This window comes from Podarcis cretensis (genome assembly GCF_951804945.1).
Source record: "Podarcis cretensis genome assembly, chromosome: 7".
NCBI classification, from domain to species: Eukaryota; Metazoa; Chordata; class Lepidosauria; order Squamata; family Lacertidae; genus Podarcis; species Podarcis cretensis.
Window position 1 is genome coordinate 91,133,279 of NC_137176.1, and position 19,413 is coordinate 91,152,691.

The 19,413-nt window shown below is 46.8% G+C and overlaps 1 protein-coding gene across 2 annotated transcripts in view; it reads right to left on the minus strand.

Annotated features, from left to right (window-relative positions):
* Window positions 1-475: 475 nt before the first annotated feature.
* The window catches only part of LOC307220384 (protein brambleberry-like), a 29,455-nt gene continuing 10,517 nt past the window's right edge, over window positions 476-19,413 (minus strand). The window contains exons 2-13 of one of the 2 annotated variants that reach the window (XM_079984331.1): window positions 17,939-18,198; window positions 16,358-16,486; window positions 15,090-15,275; window positions 12,905-13,127; window positions 11,203-11,319; window positions 10,899-11,078; window positions 10,017-10,223; window positions 8,207-8,360; window positions 7,782-7,846; window positions 6,128-6,288; window positions 2,372-2,469; window positions 476-1,164 (exon numbers count right to left, since the gene is read on the minus strand). In XM_079984331.1, the coding sequence (XP_079840457.1) occupies window positions 1,011-1,164; window positions 2,372-2,469; window positions 6,128-6,288; window positions 7,782-7,846; window positions 8,207-8,360; window positions 10,017-10,223; window positions 10,899-11,078; window positions 11,203-11,319; window positions 12,905-13,127; window positions 15,090-15,275; window positions 16,358-16,486; window positions 17,939-18,184 (1,920 nt within the window). In that variant the 5' untranslated portion in view covers window positions 18,185-18,198 and the 3' untranslated portion in view covers window positions 476-1,010. Of the gene's footprint in view, window positions 1,165-2,371; window positions 2,470-6,127; window positions 6,422-7,781; window positions 7,847-8,206; window positions 8,361-10,016; window positions 10,224-10,898; window positions 11,079-11,202; window positions 11,320-12,904; window positions 13,128-15,089; window positions 15,276-16,357; window positions 16,487-17,938; window positions 18,199-19,413 lie in introns of those variants that run through there. The other variant, XM_079984332.1, reaches the window with a different exon arrangement.

Below are 19,413 nucleotides of genomic sequence, written 5' to 3' on the forward strand. Positions count from 1 at the left end.
TTTGGCATCCTGGAAGCACTCTTGTTTCACACTTAATTCCTCTTCCCCAGGGAACTCCGAGAGTTATAGCTCCTAACAAGTCTCAGCAACCTGAACTACCCTTCCTGGAATTTTTCACTTTAGCAGACAGCCGTTAGTTTCCCCTTTAACTGGTTGTTCTTCCCAGTCTTGTGGTCCGTTCTCATTCCTACGTCCATGGCACCAGCCTCGTTGATGGCAGGTTTTGCAGAATTCCCACCTAACCATGAAAGGATGCCCACTTTGGCTAGGCAGGTACAGACTTTTCGGGTTGCGCAATGCGCTGAACCCAGAACAGGTTACTTCTGGGTATCGGCTCTCGCACATGCGGAGAGGCTCTAAATCGTGCATGTGTAGATGCGACACTGCGGGTTGCAAATGTGCCTCCCGGCACGGATCACATTCGCAACCCGAGCGTCCACTGTATTGGTACAGAAGGGAAGAAAAAGACAGTGGCTATCGGTCAAAACATTTATTAAACGTAAACCTGGCAACTTTCACATAAAATAAATCGGTGCAGAGACATGGATTGTCTGTGACACCTTTTCACTCAAAGTCCTTGCAGAAGCACCTGCGATCGAGGCAGTAGACAAAATTGTTCTTAGGGGTCCAGCACGACCATCGTGGGAACTAAGAGATGGACAACACGCACAATTAGATCTGCCTTTTTGAAAAGAGTTGGTGGTGGCTATGGCCTTAAAACGCTTTGCCTTCCAGCCACGCTCCTTAAACCCAACACAGGCCGACAAGTCAGAACAGAAGGAGTTTGTGCTCTTAATTTGGAGGACTTCAGACGCCAGTTTTCTCTTAGGCAAGTTGAGTCGGATCCAGAGGGACATCAGATTGTCGTTCAGCTTCAGAAGCGCAAACAAGTGTAATTTTAAGAAGGCGGCCCTCTCTCGTCAAAAATTGAGCACCAGGAAGGGTGGTACCTGAGCCGCGAGCCCACAACAGCATCTCTGCCGAGTCTCAGCATCCATCCGTTGGGAACCTTAAAAGCAGGCGCCTGATTGGCTGGTGTAGGAGGACTGACCAGAAGCATGGACGTGGCAGAAGACGTGGCCCGAGACGGCCTTCTTTCTGCACTGATGTCCAGTCCTGGTGACTCCTTGGCAGGGTGGGCGTGGAGTCAGGGAGGAGTTGGACCTGGAATGAATATATATCAGAGAGAAAGATGGGTGAAAAACAGGGCAGTTAGAGAAATCATCTGCTATTAATGTGGTTTCCTGCAACTGAGATTCAGAGGCATTAGTGAGATTCAGAGGTGCGTAGCCTGGGAGTCATTTTGGACAAACAGCTGTCCATGGAGGCGCAGGTTAATTCTGTGTCCAGGGCAGCTGTCTACCAGCTCCATCTGGTACGCAGGCTGAGACCCTCCCTGCCCGCAGACTGTTTCAACAGAGTGGTGCATGCTCTGCTTATCTCCCGCTTGGATTACTGCAATGCGCTTGTGACTTGGAAACCACAATCAATCCAGAATGTGGCAGCTAGACTGGTGACTGGGAGTGGCCGCCGAGTCCACACCGGTCTTGAAAGACCTACACTGGCTCCCAGTACGTTTCCGAGCACAATTTAAAGTGTTGGTGCTGACCTTTAAAGCCCTAAACGGCCTCGGTCTAGTATACCTGAAGGAGCGTCTCCACCCCCATCGTTTGACGCGGACACTGAGCTCCAGCTCCAAGGGCCTCCTGGCCGTTCCCTCCCTGCGAGAAGCCAAGTTACAGGGAACCAGGCAGAGGGCCTTCTGGGTAGTGGCGCCCGCCCTGTGGAACGCGCTCCCACCAGATGTCAAAGAGAAGAACAACTACCAAACTTTTAGAAGACCTCTGAAGGCAGCCCTGTTTAGGGAAGCTTTTAATGTTTGATGTATTACTGTATTTTAATATTTGGTTGGAAGCCGCCCAGAGTGGCTGGGGAAGCCCAGCCAGATGGGCGGGGTATAAATATTATTATTATTATTATTATTATTATTATTATTATTATTATTACTGCCTCTGACCGTGGAGGCAAGGCAGAGCCATAATTGCTAGGAACCATCCATAGCCATCTCCTCCTTCATGAATTTGTCTAATTTTTTAAAGCCATCCAGGTTGGTGGCCATACGCTGCCTACTGTGGCAGGGAGTTCCACAGTTTAACTCTGATCTGTGTGGTGAAGTGCTTCCCTTTATCCATCCTGAATCTTCCGAGCATCCAGCTTCGTTGGACGCCCACACACTCTCATGCTATGCTCCGCTGTGTGATACTCCGAGGTAGCCTGTCCCTGACAGTGGGGGCTCCATTTAGACATCATGCCTGAAAGAGATCTCGTCTTGGTCCGCTGAGAAAAGGGCATGTCAGGTTTTGTTACTTACACATCGCTGACCATGGACTCGTTTGGGGAACTGGTCCTTGAGATGGGAAAGTTGAAGGCTGAGTCCAGGCGGTGGTGGGGGAATTTCTCCAAAGTGGCCTGTTGGGAACAGAAAAGACTTTGGGAGGTTGGGTGCCTTATGGCCAAGAAAAAGGGCAAACTCGTGCATGTGCAGATTTCTGGCACTGAAGCTCCTAACTTCTGCGTAACCCTTTTGTGGACAGATCAGTTTTTTTTTTATGCAAGATTTGCATTGGGGAATCATCTACTCTGAGCCCGGCTTTGGCTGGGGAGGGCGGGATATAAATTATTATTATTATTATTATTATTATTATTATTACTCATCTGACCAGGCGACCCAAATACCCCAAGGCTAGGGCCAAATTAATGGGAGTGTTTGGGGAGAGTGGGAAATTGCAAAGGAGAACATAGGAGGCTACACCAAGTCAGACTATACAGTGGTACCTCAGGTTAAGTACTTAATTCATTCCAGAGGTCCGTACTTAACCTGAAACTGTTCTTAACCTGAAGCACCACTTTAGCTAATGGGGCCTCCCGCTGCTGCTGCGCCGTCGGAGCACAATTTCTGTTCTCATCCTGAAGCAAAGTTCTTAACCCAAGGTACTATTTCTGGGTTAGCGGAGTCTGTAACCTGAATAATAATAATAATAATAATAATAATAATAATAATAATAATAATAATTTTATTTATATCCCGCCCTCCCCAGCTGAAGCTGGGCTCAGGGCGGCTAACAACAATCAAAATAATCCAACAATTCTAAAAACATTTCATTATAAAAATTAATTAAAATCAAATTGATTGCAACCATTAAACAAAATTCTGTGCAGATTGCCAGAGGAGGGGGGTCAGGCTGCGCCCTGACTAAAGGCCTGGTGGAACAGCTCTGTCTTGCAGGCCCTGCGGAAAGATGTCAAGTCCCGCAGGGCCCTAGTCTCTTGTGACAGAGCGTTCCACCAGATTGGAGCCGCGGCCGAAAAGGCCCTGGCTCTGGTTGAGGCCAGCCTAACCTCCCTGTGGCCCGGGATCTCCCAGATGTTTTTATTTGCAGACCGTAAGTTCCTCTGTGGGACATACCAGCAGAGGCGGTCCCGTAGGTACGAGGGCCCTAGGCCGCATAGGGCTTTAAAGGTTAAAACCAGCACCTTAAACCTGATCCTGAAGCGGATGTAACCCGGGGTACCACTGTATTACTAAGCCCGGCAATGTTTCTCTGACTGCATACAGCTCTCCAGAATCTCTGGCAGAAGAACCAGGTAAAAGTGTTGGGAGTAGGAGATGTGGGTTTGAATCCCCACTCAGCCACAAAGCTCACTTGGGTGACCTGGGGGCCAGTCACTCAACTCTCAGCCTAACCTACCTCACAGGGTTGTTGGTGTAAAATGGGGAGCAGGGAAACGATGCACAGCACACCTTGAGCTCCGTGGAGGAAAAGTGGGATATTAATGCGCATGCACAGAGACAAACAGGAAATGGCTTTCCCCGTCACTGAAGACGTGGTTTTTCTACCTCTTTCACAACAGGCCTTTTCTGTGGTGGCTCCCCATCTGTGGGGTGCTCTCCCCAGAGAGAATCGCCTGGAACCATCATTATGTTAGGATATTTCCGTTCTACCTTAAAAGGGAGCAGGCTTTGTGAGTCACAGAGTCTTGCGTATTTCCTGTTCACAGAATGTTTCTGTTTTGATAGAGCTGTTGTCTTTCTCTCTCTGTGCCTGAACACGCAAACAGGCAGTCATGTTTTTTCCTTTGTTCTGACCAACGCTGAATAAACTTCTAAATAATGCTGTCCTGCGTGCATCTTTCGCTGTGCAAATTCTGCTGATAGAGCGTGCATCAGCTCTGGAATGTGGCAAGCTATTTTCTGGAGCTCGTGTCGCTAATTGCTGATACTGTATCTACAGGAGATCGATGGATCATCTGGAGGCGACGTGGGGGCCATGATGGGCTTTATCTCCCTGGCGGTATCCCAACACATTACATGTCTTTAGGTGTCAGGAAAAAGCATTCCTCTTTACCCAGGCCTTTGGCTATTCAATGATCTATGGCCTGTTAAAGGTGTGTGGGTGTTGTTCTGAATACTTTGTTATTATGCCCTGTATTATTATTTTTTATTACGATGCTGGGTAAAATAAGTTCTGTGGGACGCGGGTGGCGCTGTGGGTTAAACCACAGAGCCTAGGACTTGCCAATCAGAAGGTCGGCGGTTCGAATCCCTGCGACGGGGTGAGCTCCCGCTGCTCGGTCCCTTCTCCTGCCAACCTAGCAGTTCGAAAGCACGTCAAAGTGCAAGTAGATAAATAGGTACCGCTCTGGCGGGAAGGTAAACGGCGTTTCCGTGCGCTGCTCTGTTTCACCAGAAGCAGCTTAGTCATGCTGGCCACATGACCTGGAAGCTGTACGCCGGCTCCCTCGGCCAATAAAGTGAAATGAGTGCCGCAACCCCAGAGTTGATCACGACTGGACCTAATGGTCAGGGGTCCTTTTACCTTTACCTAAAATAAGTTCAGTTACAGATAGGTAGCCGTGTTGGTCTGCCATAGTCAAAACAAAAAAAATTCCTTCCAGTAGCACCTTAAAGACCAACTAAGTTAGTTCTTGGTATGAGCTTTCGTGTGCATGCACACTTCTTCAGATACACTGAAGAAAATAAGATACACTGAACTAAAATAAGTTCTTAATGTTGTACACCTTCCTGGGATCTTTGGATAAATCATATAAATAGAATGAATGACGACAAAAGCAACTGAAGTTTGCTTAACAATGGAAGATTCACAACGGCCTCGGTCCTGTATACCTGAAGGAGCGTCTCCACCCCCATCGTTCAGCCCGGACACTGAGGTCCAGCACCGAGGGCCTTCTGGCGGTTCTCTCATTGCGAGAGGTGAGGCTACAGGGAACCAGACAGAGGGCCTTCTTGGTAGTGGCGCCCGCCCTGTGGAACGCCCTCCCATCAGATATCAAAGAGATAAACAACTACCTGACATTCAGAAGACATCCGAAGGCAGCCCTGTTCAGGGAAGTTTTTAATATTTAACGCTGTACTGTTTTTAACACTTGATTGGGAGCCGCCCAGAGTGGCTGGGGAGACCTAGTCAGATGGGCGGAGTATAAATAATAAATTATTATTATTATATAACTGACAAAAGGGAGCGCTTATTTTGCCCGGACACTGAGATCCAGCGCTGAGGGTTTTCTGGCAGTTCCCTCGCTGCGAGAAACCAAGTTACAGGGAACCAGGCAGAGGGCCTTCTCGGTGGTGGCACCTGCCCTGTGGAATGCTCTCCCACCAGATTCAAAGAGATAAACAACTATCTGACATTTAGAAGATATCTGAAGGCAGCCCTGTTTAGGGAAGCTTTTAATGTTTAACAGACTACTGTATTTTAGTGTTTTGTTGGAAGCCGCCCAGAGTGGCTGGGAAAACCCAGCCAGATGGGCAGGGCATAAATAAATAAATTGTTGTTAATTGTTGTTGTTGTTGTTGTTGTTGTTGTTATTCATGTAGCACCAACATGGACTGTGGAACTCACTGCCACAAGAGGTTGTGATCGCTACCCTCAGCTGCTCGTGTCCCCAAAAACAGTGGGATAGAGTAGGGTTTGAAGTGGAACTCCACAGAAGTTCAAGGGTTGGTGAGTTTTTCAAACCAGAAACATCTCCAAACACTACACACCCAAGGCAGACTTCTTCCCTCCCCCTGTTCAGCACAGGACACCTGAGCAGTCTCCCCCAATACCTCATGCCTGCTGGAACGGGTCAGACTCTGGCGCCGAAGGCTCATAGGGTGAGGGGAATAGCTTCGCTGAGGCTTCCAGCCCACCACAGGATGCGCTATGCCTTCCTCCAGAAAGATGCTGTCGCCCTTCCTTGGAGAGTCTCTCGCCAGGTGAGAGTCACCTGCGACACAAAGATTGGCAAATATTGGGCTAATGGTGGAGACATACCTTTGCCATTTACAACAGAATTCCAAGGACCAGTGTATTCTCTGTTCAGAAGAGGGGGGAAACCAAACCCAGCTTCCCAGCAAAAGCTAGCAAACTTAACACACAAAGTTTTAAGTGTCTATACGCTTATCACATTTATAAATTTTAAATTTATTGTTGTACATTGTTTTAATTGTTTGTTTTCCTTCTGCGACTGTACCCCCGAGTGTGTTTTATAAGCTGCTCTCCGACCGTAATAAATTATCTATCTATCTAACACAGCTGAGTACTGCTTCAAAGGTTAAAGGGCAAAGCCTCTAGTCCACATGGAGGTGGAAGGGAAAGCACCCAGTTTTGCGCTGCGAGTTTAAAGCTTGGAATGGAAATGCATTTCATTCAGTTATTTTAAGTCATTTCATTAGATTTATGCACCGCTTGATTGTCAAACTCCTCAAAGCAGTTTGCCAAAAAAAAAAAAAAAAAATTATCAGTAAGAAAAATGAATGGCAATAACACAAGACCTTCAGAAACAACAATAGAACAAAAATGGATTAAAACTCACATCAGCTTTCTAAATACCTGGGTGGGCATGTCTAAACAAAAATGCTTTTAAAGGTAAAGGTACCCCTGCCCGTACGGGCCAGTCTTGACAGACTCTGGGGTTGTGCGCCCATCTCACTTAAGAGGCCAGGGGCCAGCGCTGTCCGGAGACACTTCCGGGTCACGTGGCCAGCGTGACATCACTGCTCTGGCAAGCCAGAGCCGCACACGGAAACGCCGTTTACCTTCCCGCTGGTAAGCAGTCCCTATTTATCTACTTGCACCCGGAGGTGCTTTCGAACTGCTAGGTTGGCAGGCGCTGGGACCGAGCAGTGGGAGCGCACCCCGCCGCAGGGATTCGAACCACCGACCTTTCGATCGGCAAGTCCTAGGCGCTGAGGCTTTAACCCACAGCGCCACCTGCGTCCCACAGCGCCACCAAAAAGATATCAATAAGCAGGGAGTTGCTAAGTTGCTAAGTGCTTTATATACAACTGGAACACATGATGCTCAATGTGACACACTGAGATGGGGAAGAGTTTAAATACCTTCTTAGCCAGAAAAAAAAAACCCTCAGAGGTTGGGGCTAGAGAAGTCATTTTATAGAATTCATGTCCCAGGATAATAAAATATAATTAATAATAATAATGAATTTATTATTTATACCCCAGCCACTCTGGGAGGCTCCCAACAGAATATTAAAAGCACATTCAGATGACAACAGGATATATTCTGCAACACTTACAGTCTTTGCAGTAAGAAAAAATTTTTTTTTTTGCTACAAACCAGATTCTTCTCTAACATGTTTCCTGATCCACGCAGTTGGCAGAAGAGCTGCTTTCTGGACAGTGAATGCAAACCATCACCCCCAACCCTTTGTTCTTGGCTCCCTAAAGCCGCTGCCATGCACACCTGAAGATTGCTCACCTGTCGCGTAGCTCAAGTCTTCCAGCTTCTCCAGTTCCCTTTTCAGGAGACCAACCTCATCTTCACTGCAGAGAGGAGGAGAGGAGAGGCCAATCAATCATTTTCTCGCTGCTTTATCTTGAGTAGTATCTCTCCAGAGTTTCAGGCAGGGGTACTGCCCAGCCCTACTCGGAGACGATGGAGACTGAGCCTTCTAAAGGCATTCAGCTGTTCCATCATTGAGCCCCAGCCCTCTTCTGCCCGGAGAATCTGCGTATTCCAGAGTTCCATGTAATCTTAGAGCTGGGAGGGACCCCTTGGGGTCATCCATCCCAACCCCCTGCAACTCAGCTCAAGCATCCATGGCAGGCGGCCACCCAAGCTCTGCTTAATCCAACCTTTCAATATGCAGCAGCATCGCCTGTTCCTGGCCCATGCCTTCCTACCTGTCGGGTGTGGAGGTGAGCCGGCAGCGGCTGGAGCCTTTCACCTGTGCTTCCTGGGTGACCACTTCTGCCCCCTGCCTCAGACGCAGCAAGGTGGGCTTCCATCTCCTTCCTTTCATGGCACAGAGGCAGAGGGTGCCTAGGAGCCCATTGCCTAAAGGGCAGAGAAAGCGCGCATCAATATCACTTGCCACACTTTCCAGCTCATCTACACCGTGGGCTCAGCGCCAGGTAAAAACATGAACTACTTCACTTGGTGTGCTGGTAAAACTGAAAATCAGCTGGTTGCTCTTAAGAGGCGGAATATATCAATCTTATTGTATTGTGATTTGTTTTCACCAATTATAGATGAGTAATTATTGTAATTGAGAAGTGTAAACTGTCTAATTATTACCAGTACTTGCTGATGTTTAATTTTAGTGTTTACTATTGGATTCTATGGTGCTGGAGGAGACTCTTGAGAGTCCCATGGACTGCAAGAAGATCAAACCTCTCCATTCTGAAGGAAATCAGCCCTGAGTGCTCACTGGAAGGACAGATTATGAAGCTGAGGCTCCAGTACTTTGGCCACCTCATGAGAAGAGAAGACTCCCTGGAGAAGACCCTGATGTTGGGAAAGATGGAGGGCACAAGGAGAAGGGGGCGACAGAGGACGAGATGGTTGGATAGTGTTTTCGAGGTTACGAGCATGAGTCTGACCAAGCTGCGGGGGGCAGTGGAGGACAGGAGTGCCTGGCGTTCTCTGGTCCATGGGGTCACGAAGAGTCGGACACGACTAAACGACTAAACAACAATTGGATTCTAATGCATTATTGCACCTTGCTTTATTTGGTATAAGTTGTTTAAAGTTATTGTGACTTTTAAGAAACCCCGACCAAAGAATTATGGCAAGAGAAACTGATGGACTATGCAGAATTGGCAAAAATGACACATAAACTACGTAACAAGGATAACTGTGACTTTAAAGATGAATGGGAACCTTTTACAAAGTATTTAAAGAAGCAACAAAGTGAACTGGACTCCTTGACAGGTTTTGAATAAATACTCACAAACTTTGTATTGATAATAATAAGATAGATAAAATAAGGATATATACAGTTTTGTAACATGCAGAGAATAGCATTTGTAGAGAAACCAGAGATTGGAACTGAGGGAAGTCGGGGGGGAGGGGGGTTGTTTTATGGGGGGGAATGGGGGGGAAATTAAGGATGATATGTTGTAAGATATTATGTGTTGTTTAAATTCCTATTTTTTTTTAAAAAAAAATAAAGTTATTGTGACTTTTTATATAGGATCTGATTGTTACTATTAATGTTTGATGTTTGATGTTTATTATTATTATTATTATTATTATTATTATTATTATTATGTGTGTTGGAAGCCACAACAGAGGGGCTGGGGCAACCCAGCCAAATGGGCAGGTATAATTAAAATAATAGTATAGTAGTATTAGTAGTAATAGTATGCGTTGGACCTGGAACTCCTGGAATCCTCTGGCCACTCACTAGACTGTTTCTGTTTCCCTCCCTCCAGTTTTCCATCCCAGTACATTTTTTGTCATTCTGCAAATCTTTTTTATTTCATAAAATTTATGCACACCTTAATTGTGAAGAATCACCTCCAAGCTGTTTAGAAAAAAAAGATAAAACAATAAAATCAACTGCTCTAAGGTTTGTTTTTAATAATCCAGCAGTGTGTAAGTGAAATAATAACATTAATAAGAAGAATTGACAATAACGTAAGACTTAAAAAAAAAAAAAGACAACATGCTAAACAACGATATGCTGGGTTGCATAGATTCCATGCTTGCCTGCGACAGTCAAGATTAAGAGGCAGGTGAGCGACTTGAAGCCCAAGGAGACGGCCTGGTTCAGCTCAGACAGGGCGTTGGCCACGACGAGGACCAGCATCACGGCACGCGGGAGCCCGGGAATCTGCAGGAAGGTCATGATGAGGGCTGCCAGGAGGAAATAGCTGCTGTGTAGGACACAGGTATAGATGGAGCTGAGGCTGAACCCTGCGAGACAGAGGTGGGCACGAAATGCTCTAATGCCTGTATTTTGCTTATTTGCTAAGCTGTTGTGATTCTGCATTGTTTAAAGCTTTGCATTTTGCAATGGCACTGTGGGTTAAACCACAGAGCCTAGGGCTTGCTGAGCAGAACGTCGGCAGTTCGAATCCCCGCGACGGGGTGAGCTCCCGTTGCTCAGTCCCTGCTCCTGCCAACCTAGCAGTTCGAAAGCACGTCAAAGTGCAAGTAGATAAATAGAAACTGTTTCTCAGGTGGCTAGTCCTAGTCTTTATAACCCTGGACCTTCTCTTCCAGAAGGCAGAAGCTGAAAGAGATCATTTCCGGGGTGCGCTATCTCTGCAGCTTTCTTACGGCACCTGGAAGCGTAGATTTGATCCAAGGTGGGAAGAGTGCACCCAATTATTCTTTCCACAGTCTTTACAACCCTGGGCAGCATTTGAAGCTGTGCAGATCAGGGGTTGCCAGGGAACTGATGATACGGAAATCAAAATGATAACCTGACCCCTTTCCCCCCGCAAGCCCCAAATCTTCTTTGGAGTTCTGCCGAGATCAGATTTGGGGCGGAGAAAAGAGAGGGGAGTTTCCTTGCACAATCGGAAGGCGTTGAATCAACTTTGCTCGATTCAACCTCCTGCCTCTGCCTTCCCAAAATAGTCTTACCTGCCCAGCTGATGAACCTCCGAATGTGTTGCAGCTGCCCTTCCACACTCGCTTGCATCTGGTCCATGGCGTTCAGCAACACTCCCAGACTCTGGTTCATCTTCTGCAGCTTCTGCACCAGCTCCTCGTAGTACAAGGCCGTCTGGTTCTGGTAGGCCGCAAACAAGACCAGGTTGGTCTCTGGGATGGAGGGCGGAGGGAGAAGAGAAACGACCGAGTTCAGAGCGCAAGCGGAGAGGCAGTCTTGGCTCCGTGGCCAGGGGCAGAGGCGAGGAGGGTTTGAACGCCACCTCCCACCACCAACCTGTCTTGGAGTAGACTTCTTGAGCTCGCCTCTGCACCTGGGACAGGTCCTCAAGGATGGCCCTGTGACCTTCTTGCAGCTCCAGGTCCTGCTGATCTAGGTGACGGCTGACGTTTTCTGCAAGGAGAGTGTTAGGTTGAACATATCAGACGACACAGCGATTCTTCAAACAGCTCTTGTTTATTCACAGGCCAGAACAGAACTGAACTGAAGGGTTCAGCCAGCCTGCTTATATAGAGCTCAACTACAAAGCAACAGTAACAACTTTCTGTAACTATCCAATCACTGAAAGTCACTTTCAATTCCTTATTTGCATATGTGGACCTGAGTGAAAACTATCTACAGTATCCCCCTGCTGGCCTAGGGTGAGAACTGCAGTACATAACAGAGAGGAAAACGGGCAGCCCTTGCTTTTTGGAATTTCTGCTGCGATACCCAACAAACCACAGTTTACGTCGCAATATGACCAGCGTCCCCTATCTGCTCTTCCCTGAAACCCTATCGGGTCTAGATGGCCCTTTGTGTCTCTTCCAACTCTGCAGAAATTGAAGACATCACTGTTCTGCCAGGTCTTCCCAGCTGGATGAAGGGGTCTCTGCTGTGCATACAGCTTTTAAAGTTAGTTGCTCTTCTGGGCATGGTCGGCCAATTGGTGCCAAAGAAAGATAGAACTTTTTTTATGTATGCAACAACAGCAGTAAGAATACTCATCGCGAAGTATTGGAAGACACAAGATTTACCCACTCTGGAAGAATGGCAGATGAAGGTGATAGATTATATGTGACTAGCAGAAATGACTGGCAGAATCCGAGACCAGGGAAAAGAGTCGGCGGAAGAAGACTGGAAGAAATTTAAAGACTATTTGCAGAGGCATTGCAAAATTAATGGACATTAGAGGGATGTTGGACAGAAATTAAGTGGTTACCAGCTGTAATGTAAAGGCTGAGCAATAAGTTATAATAAGTTATAATAAGGATTTGCTGAGTTAAGAATTTGAATTGGAATACAAAAGGGGGAGGTGAGAGGAGGTCTGGGAAACAAGTTAATGGAAATAAGTAATGGAAATTATATTTGTTTTAACTGTTTTTAATTTTGTATCTTTGTATTTTTGTTACTTTTTGTTACTTTTTGTTTTTTGTATTAATTTGGAAACTCTAATAAATATTTATAAAATAAATAAATAAAGTTAGTTGCTCTTATTTTCTGTGCTTTCAGTTTTTCTGTAACCATTTTCATTGCACTTCTTGCCTTGCCTCAAGGCATGTGCATTGAAGGAGATGAAATAATTTAATTATTTTGTTGGACTACAACTCCCATCATCCCTGAGCTCTGGCCTTGCTAGCTAGGGGTGATGGGAGTTGTAGTTCAACAACATCTGGGGACCCACAGGTTGAGAACTGCTGAAAGCCAAACCTGCCCCATTTATTTCAGTGATGGGTAAAAGTAAGGTCTGGAGATTTAACCCCCCCCCCCAAGCCAGAAAGCTCCTTTTTTATAGGGTCAAAACATGAACTCCCAAGGCAGGATTTGGCACTCTAACCCGCCCCCCGCCCCCCCGCGACGATGGGAGCAAGCCTTGGAGGACACAAGGCTCTGCAGAATTTTTTGGGCCCCACTGATATTGCAGTTAGTAATACATTTCTTAAATCTATTATACTTAACAAGAACCTCCCCACCACTTTGGCCCTTGTCCCTCGCTTACCCATCCTCTTTGTGATGCCCTCGATCAGTTCTGCCACCTGCTGCTGCCCGCTGGCAATCAGAGCCTTCTCCCGAACCAGTTGGTCCAGGTTGTCGTGGATGGACTCCTCCATCTGCACTTGGCTGCCTTGCAACTTCTCCTGCTGGGCCAGCAGCGCCTCCTGGCTGGTGGCCACTTTCTGCAGCGATTCCGACGTCAGCTCCTTCAGCTCCTCCTGCCCGCTCTGCAGGGGAGGGAAGTTGCGGAATAAGGAGCGTCAGAAGCGAGGGCAGCCGAACGGAAGAATAGATAAAGCTGCCCAAAGACAGAATCCATACATTGCTCGGACATTTACCCTCGCTAGATTCAACGTGCTGCCATCTGCCTTATTGCAGGGCGGATTCGAGGGTAAACCGTACGCGGAACGAGTCTGCCCCTGCAGCTTGATGGAGGTAGAAACTGTCTCTCATGCCTTGTTATGCTGCCGTTTCTACAGGGATATACGCTCGGTATTTATTACCCCTGCTATGCAAAAATCTCCAAGTGAATCCGATCTTCAATGTCTAAAATCCCTGGTAGAGGACAAGGATCCTGAGATCACGTTAAGGTTAGCCAAATTCTGTGCAATTGCCATAAAACTCAGGGAACAAGCTGTGCTATCATAATGATTAAGGCCTTAAATGATAATTTTAGGATATATGTTAGTGACTAAGTTTTAATTTATATATTTTTTAACTGTTGCTGTATCTGTATTGTCCCTGTTATACCTAATTGCAAATTCAAATGTATCCCTATCGTGTTTGATGACTTCCTTGATATTGTATGTGGGCTGGAACTGGTCCAGTGGCGTAGCGTGGGTTGTCAGCACCCGGGGCAAGGCAAGTAATTTGCGCCCCCTAACCAGTGGATTTGCGCCCCCTAACGGCCGGCCCCCCCTGCACCCCCCCCATGCTACGCCACTGAACTGGTCTATGACCGAAATAATAAAATTCATTCATACATTGCTCCACCTGGCTCAGTATCGTCTGCACGGACTGGCAGCAGCTCTCCAGGGTTTCCTGGGCACCAATTCTTAAACTGTTGTGAGTATAATGACCAGCTGACACAGTTCAGGGGCAGAATGTGCCTGATGGGGCAGGTCTTTCAGCAAAGCTAATGGAATGAACCCTGCTTCCCAAACACAGGGCAGGAGAAAGCAGAAGGCACCCCCTAACTTCAGGTCCCAGTTTCTGCCAAGATTTTTCCAAATTGCAAAGGGGCTTTTCCTTCCTCTACCTCACAGACCCTGTTTCCCTCCCAAATCTGCTCCAGATAATTAATAATAATAATAATAATAATAATAATAATAATAATAATAAATTTTATTTATACAGTGGTACCTCGGGTTAAGTACTTAATTCGTTCCGGAGGTCCGTTCTTAACCTGAAACTGTTCTTAGCCTGAAGCACCACTTTAGCCTATGAGGCCTCCTGCTGCCACCACACTGCCGGAGCACGATTTCTGTTCTCATCCTGAAGCAAAGTTCTCAACCCGAGGTACTATTTCTGGGTTAGCGGAGTCTGTAACCTGAAGCGTCTGTAACCTGAAGCGTATGTAACCCGAGGCACCACTGTACCCCGCCCTTCCCGGTTCAAAAACCGGGCTCAGGGCAGCTAACAACAAATTTAAAACACTTAATTATAAAAGCAGCATAAAATACAGTATAAAAACACGAATAACAATAAAATTAAAAAATCAGTTTAGGGGAAGATATTAGATAATCCCCAGGGCTAGCTGGCTGAATTGGTCCTACTTGGGCCAGCGAGGAGACCAGGGGAGAATTAGCTGTGGGGTCTCAGAGCAGGTGATCTTCATAAAAGGGGAGAGGGGAGAAGGGAAATAAAAGATTAGGCTGAATTCAAATTAAAGGCCAGGTGGAATAGTTCTGTCTTACAGGCCCGATGGAAGGGCCCTGGTCTCATGGGACAGAGCATTCCACCAGGTCGGAGCCATCACTGAAAAGGCCCTGGCCCTGGTGGAGGATAGTCTGACTTCCTTAGGGCCCGGGACCTGTGAACTATGATTATTCATGGACCTTAAAGTCCTCTGTGGGGCAGACCAGGAGAGGCGGTCCCATAGGTATGAGGACCCTGAGCCACAGATAGTCCTCCAGCCCCCCAAGGAAGATCCTAATTTATATATCTATCAAATCCAAAGCAGTACAAGCCTTAAGCATTTTCATCGCTTCCAACTGGCTGACGGCAGTGGAGACCAAGGCGTTGACGGTGTGCTCCGCTCGGCGCTTGAACTGCATCTGACGGGTGGCGTAGCAGACAGCCCGGGCTCGGTTGCTCACGATGTGGTAGGCGTTCCAGGTGTCTGGATCCATCCCCGCGGTGCATTCTGCTAGAGTCTGTTGGGAGAACAGAAAGGGAGCGACAGATCGCGATTGAAGGAATCATTGCGGGACACTACAGCTCATCCGAGACCCCGGAATTCATGCAACTCTGTTTAGATCGGTTAATTTTAATTTTATTTACGAAACGGGGCATCAGCCTCACCCTTGCTGTCTGAACCAGGTCATTAAAACAAGGAAATGTAGCTGGCTTAGCTCTGGGAAAGGAGCTACGGCTGCTACCCACGCCTCCAGCACCTGTTTTTGTAGGCAGGTGCTGCTTCGTAATGAAATAAAAAAATTAAGGCATATATATATATATATATATATATATATATATATATATATATAAAATAAATGTTCATGGGTGTGCCAGGCAAACACGTACATAAATGTATGGGCCACATGTCTGAGGCAGGACAGGAGAACAGCCCTGGAGCCATTTTGGCTCCCAAACTGACCAAATGTTTTCTCTGCAAGGTCAGAGGAAAATGGAAAAGCCCCCCCCCCACTGTCTTTTTATTCACAAAACCTGTCTTAAGGGTATGTCTGTGTATGAATAGGGTGAGCCTGTGACCTGGCTCAGGAACTAAGTATTTGTCACTACAAAAGACTGGCCAGGCTCCCCAGGGTATCCAGTCAAGTGACCATTAACCGGTAACCTGCCAGACAGGAGATAAACAATGCACTCAGATTTCTGTTGTAGACCGCCCTTTCTGTGATGTAGGTATGATGTGTCTGGGGGGTGGTCTTGAGCTACACCCCTTCTGTGATGTATATATGATGTTTCTGGGGTTGGTCTTGGACTCCAGGATGGGCAATTTAAAATGTCTATATAAGGGCTGGCACACTTTGGTTCTGGGTCCTCCTCCTTTCCTGCGTTTGAGGGGAGCACCCTGTTGCAACAGTTCAATAAAGATCAGGCTTACTAGCTGCTTTGCTTCTCAGTATTCTCTGGTTGGACTCTGTTATTTTCTCTGACTGATGGAGAACCTGCAAAGGGCTCTATAAGGGCTCTTGTGTCCCCCATATGGGAATAAGGGCAGATTTACATTTATTACAGTAAGGTTCTAGGTAGGTTCCCAAACCGGATTAGGTACCATGTCAGCAGTGCACAGATAAGTCCCACGTCCTTCGACGCTGGCCTGGCAGTTGAACAGGGAGACGCCCAGCTTGGCCAGCTCCTCTTCTGTCAGGTCCGTGCAAGACGACCGAAGCTGTGCAACCACCTAGCAATAAAGATGAGAGAGGGAAGGGAAATAACCGGGCAGAAAGGGGGCGGGGTATCTCCCGTTTTGCTACAGCACTTTAGTGCAAAAGGGAATATAAAGTTGGTATTTGTAATCTGAGACCACCCAGCCTCCCAGAGTGGCTGGGCAAACCCAGCCAGATGGGCTTAGTATAAGAAATATATTATTAATATTATTATTATTATTATTATTATTATTATTATGATGCTCTCGGCCCAGTATACCTGAAGGAACGTCTCCACCCCCATCGTTCTACCCGGACACTGAGGTCCAGCTCTGAGGGCCTTCTGGCGGCTCCCTCCCTGCGAGAAGCCAAGTTACAGTGGTGCCTCGCAAGACGAAATTAATTCGTTCCGCAAGTTTTTTCTTCTTGCGAGTTTTTCGTCTTGCGAAGCACGGTTTCCCCAGAGATTGCGGGGCTGGCAACGGGGAGAAGCGATCTTCTCCCCACCGCCCCTTGCTTCAAAAGAGGTCTGGGGACAGCGGGGAAGACGCACTGCGCTTCCCCGCTATCCCCAGAGCTTGCGGGGCAAGCTTCGTTTTGCGAAGCAAGCCCATAGGGAGATGTGTCTTGCGAAGCGGCTAAGAAAACGAAAAACTCCTTCGTCTAGCGAGTTTTTCGTCTTCCGAGGCGTTCGTCTTGCGGGGCACCACTGTACAGGGAACCAGGCAGAGGGCCTTCTCGGTAGTGGCACCCGCCCTGTGGAACGCCCTCCCGTCAGATGTCAAAAAGATAAACAACTACCTGACATTTAGAAGATATCTCAAGGCAGCCCTGTTTAGGGAAGTTTTTAATGTTTGACCTTTTATTGTGTTTTTAATATTCTGTTGGACGCTACCCAGAGTGGCTGGGGAAACCCAGCCAGATGGGCGGGGTATAAATATAATAATAAGTAATAATAATAATAATAATAATAATAATAATAATAATAATAATAATTACAGTAATAACTCGGGTTACAAACGCTTCAGGTTGCCATTTTTTCGGGTTGCGGACTGCCCAAACCCGGAAGTACCGGAATGGGTTACTTCCGGGTTTCGGCATTTGCGCATGCGCAGAAATGCTAAATCATGTGCATGCGCAGAAGCACCGAATTGCAACCCACGCATGCTAAGACGCGGGTTGTGAACACTGCGGGTTGCGAATGTGCATCCCAAGTGTCCACTGTATTATTATTGGGGCCTGGATGGCTCAGTTGTTTGGAGCATGGTGCCGATAATGCGAAGGTCGCAGGTTCGATCCCTGTGTGGGGCAGCTGCGTGTTCCTGCATTGCAGGGGTTGGCCCAGATGACCCTCAGGGTCCCCTTCCGACTCAACAATTCTGCGATCCGTCGTAGAATGCAGAGCGGAAAACTCTGGGGCAAACCTCCATGACGGCATGCAAGCTGCTCTGCACTGCAGGGAGAAGATGTTTAAACTGTAGGCGGACCTTATGGTGGCAGGAGTCCAGGGGCGACAGATCCAGCCGCCGGGCCTCAGCTAAAAACCTCTCATCTGCCGTGGTCATCTCAAAAGGCACATGGGGAAGCTGAGCTGGGTCTGGAGGGGCTGCGGGGGGCACAGGGGCTTTTTCTGGGGTTCCACTTCGAGTAAGCCAGCTGAAAAACCCAGAGGAGGACGCAACCAGGAGCAGGAGAAGCGAGAGGCAGAAGGCCCAGCGATCAAGAAGAAGCATCTTCAGAGGGTGTCCTGCAAGGGAGAGACAAGGACGGTGATATATGCATTGCAGAGGGTTGGACTAGATGACCCAAGGGTCCCTTCCAGCTCTGTAGTTCTATGATTTTTTTAAAAAAATATTTTTATTATTTTTTACATGAAATTTCCAAAAAAAACCCAGACAACGTATTTTCTCATCTTATTCAATGTTTTGGACCTCCATCAACCACATCTGAAGATTTTTCAAACTTTATTATTATTATTTCAATATTATTATTATTATTAATCACTTAATCTGCATTTCATTAATTTCACTATTACTTTTAATTGTCCTTCACTAATAGTTCTCTTCATACTTTTCTCTGCAATATTTCACATAGTCTTCCTTACAAAACTGCTTGCAATCCTACCAGCGTAATCTGTTGATTACAATTGCTTTTCAGATATAGTTCACATCTTTACTTCAGTCCTCTGAAAATCTCTGTTCCCACAGGTTTCGAATCCTTCCTGTCATCTTGTCTAATTCTGCAAAGTCCATTAATTTCGTCTGCCATTGTTCTTTTGTTGGTAATTCTTCTTTCCATTTCTGTGCCAATAGTACTCTTGTTGCCGTTATTGCATATAGAAACAGTTTATTATCCTGCAATTCTATGATTCTACGTATGTTGTGGTTTGTTGCCGTTTCCTGATGATAAAGTTTTGCTAGGTCTCTATGTGGGTCACTGTAATCAGAGTTTTAGAGCTGGAAGGAACCCATCTAGTACAACGCCCCTGCTACAGAGGAATCTTTTTGCTCAACGTGGAACTCAAACCCACACAACTCTGACATTAAGAGTGTTGTGACGTGGGGTTTGTGATTTCAGCTCTCTTGACATAATATGCTGGAGACAGTTCTCTAGTAACACTTCTTTATTAAGCAACAAGACTGGGGCCTGAGGAGAGGAGAGCTACATTTATAGGGACAGGGAACTAGCTAGAAAGGATACATTTTGGAGGGAACAATATCAGACAATCACAGTCCTGCCTTTTGGAGGAAACCAGTAAGACAGAGGATCCAAATACAGCAGCTTAAATGAACCAATAGTAGCTGTACCCTCTGGAACCAAAAGGCAGTTACTTTACCCTAATGCAAATACAGACAATAATAATACAGATATAAAATCCTTTGACTCAATACACAACACCCCTCGCCCCCTAGTGAGCACAGCAGACGTAATCTCTCAGGTACTGTGGGGTCCTACAACTTCT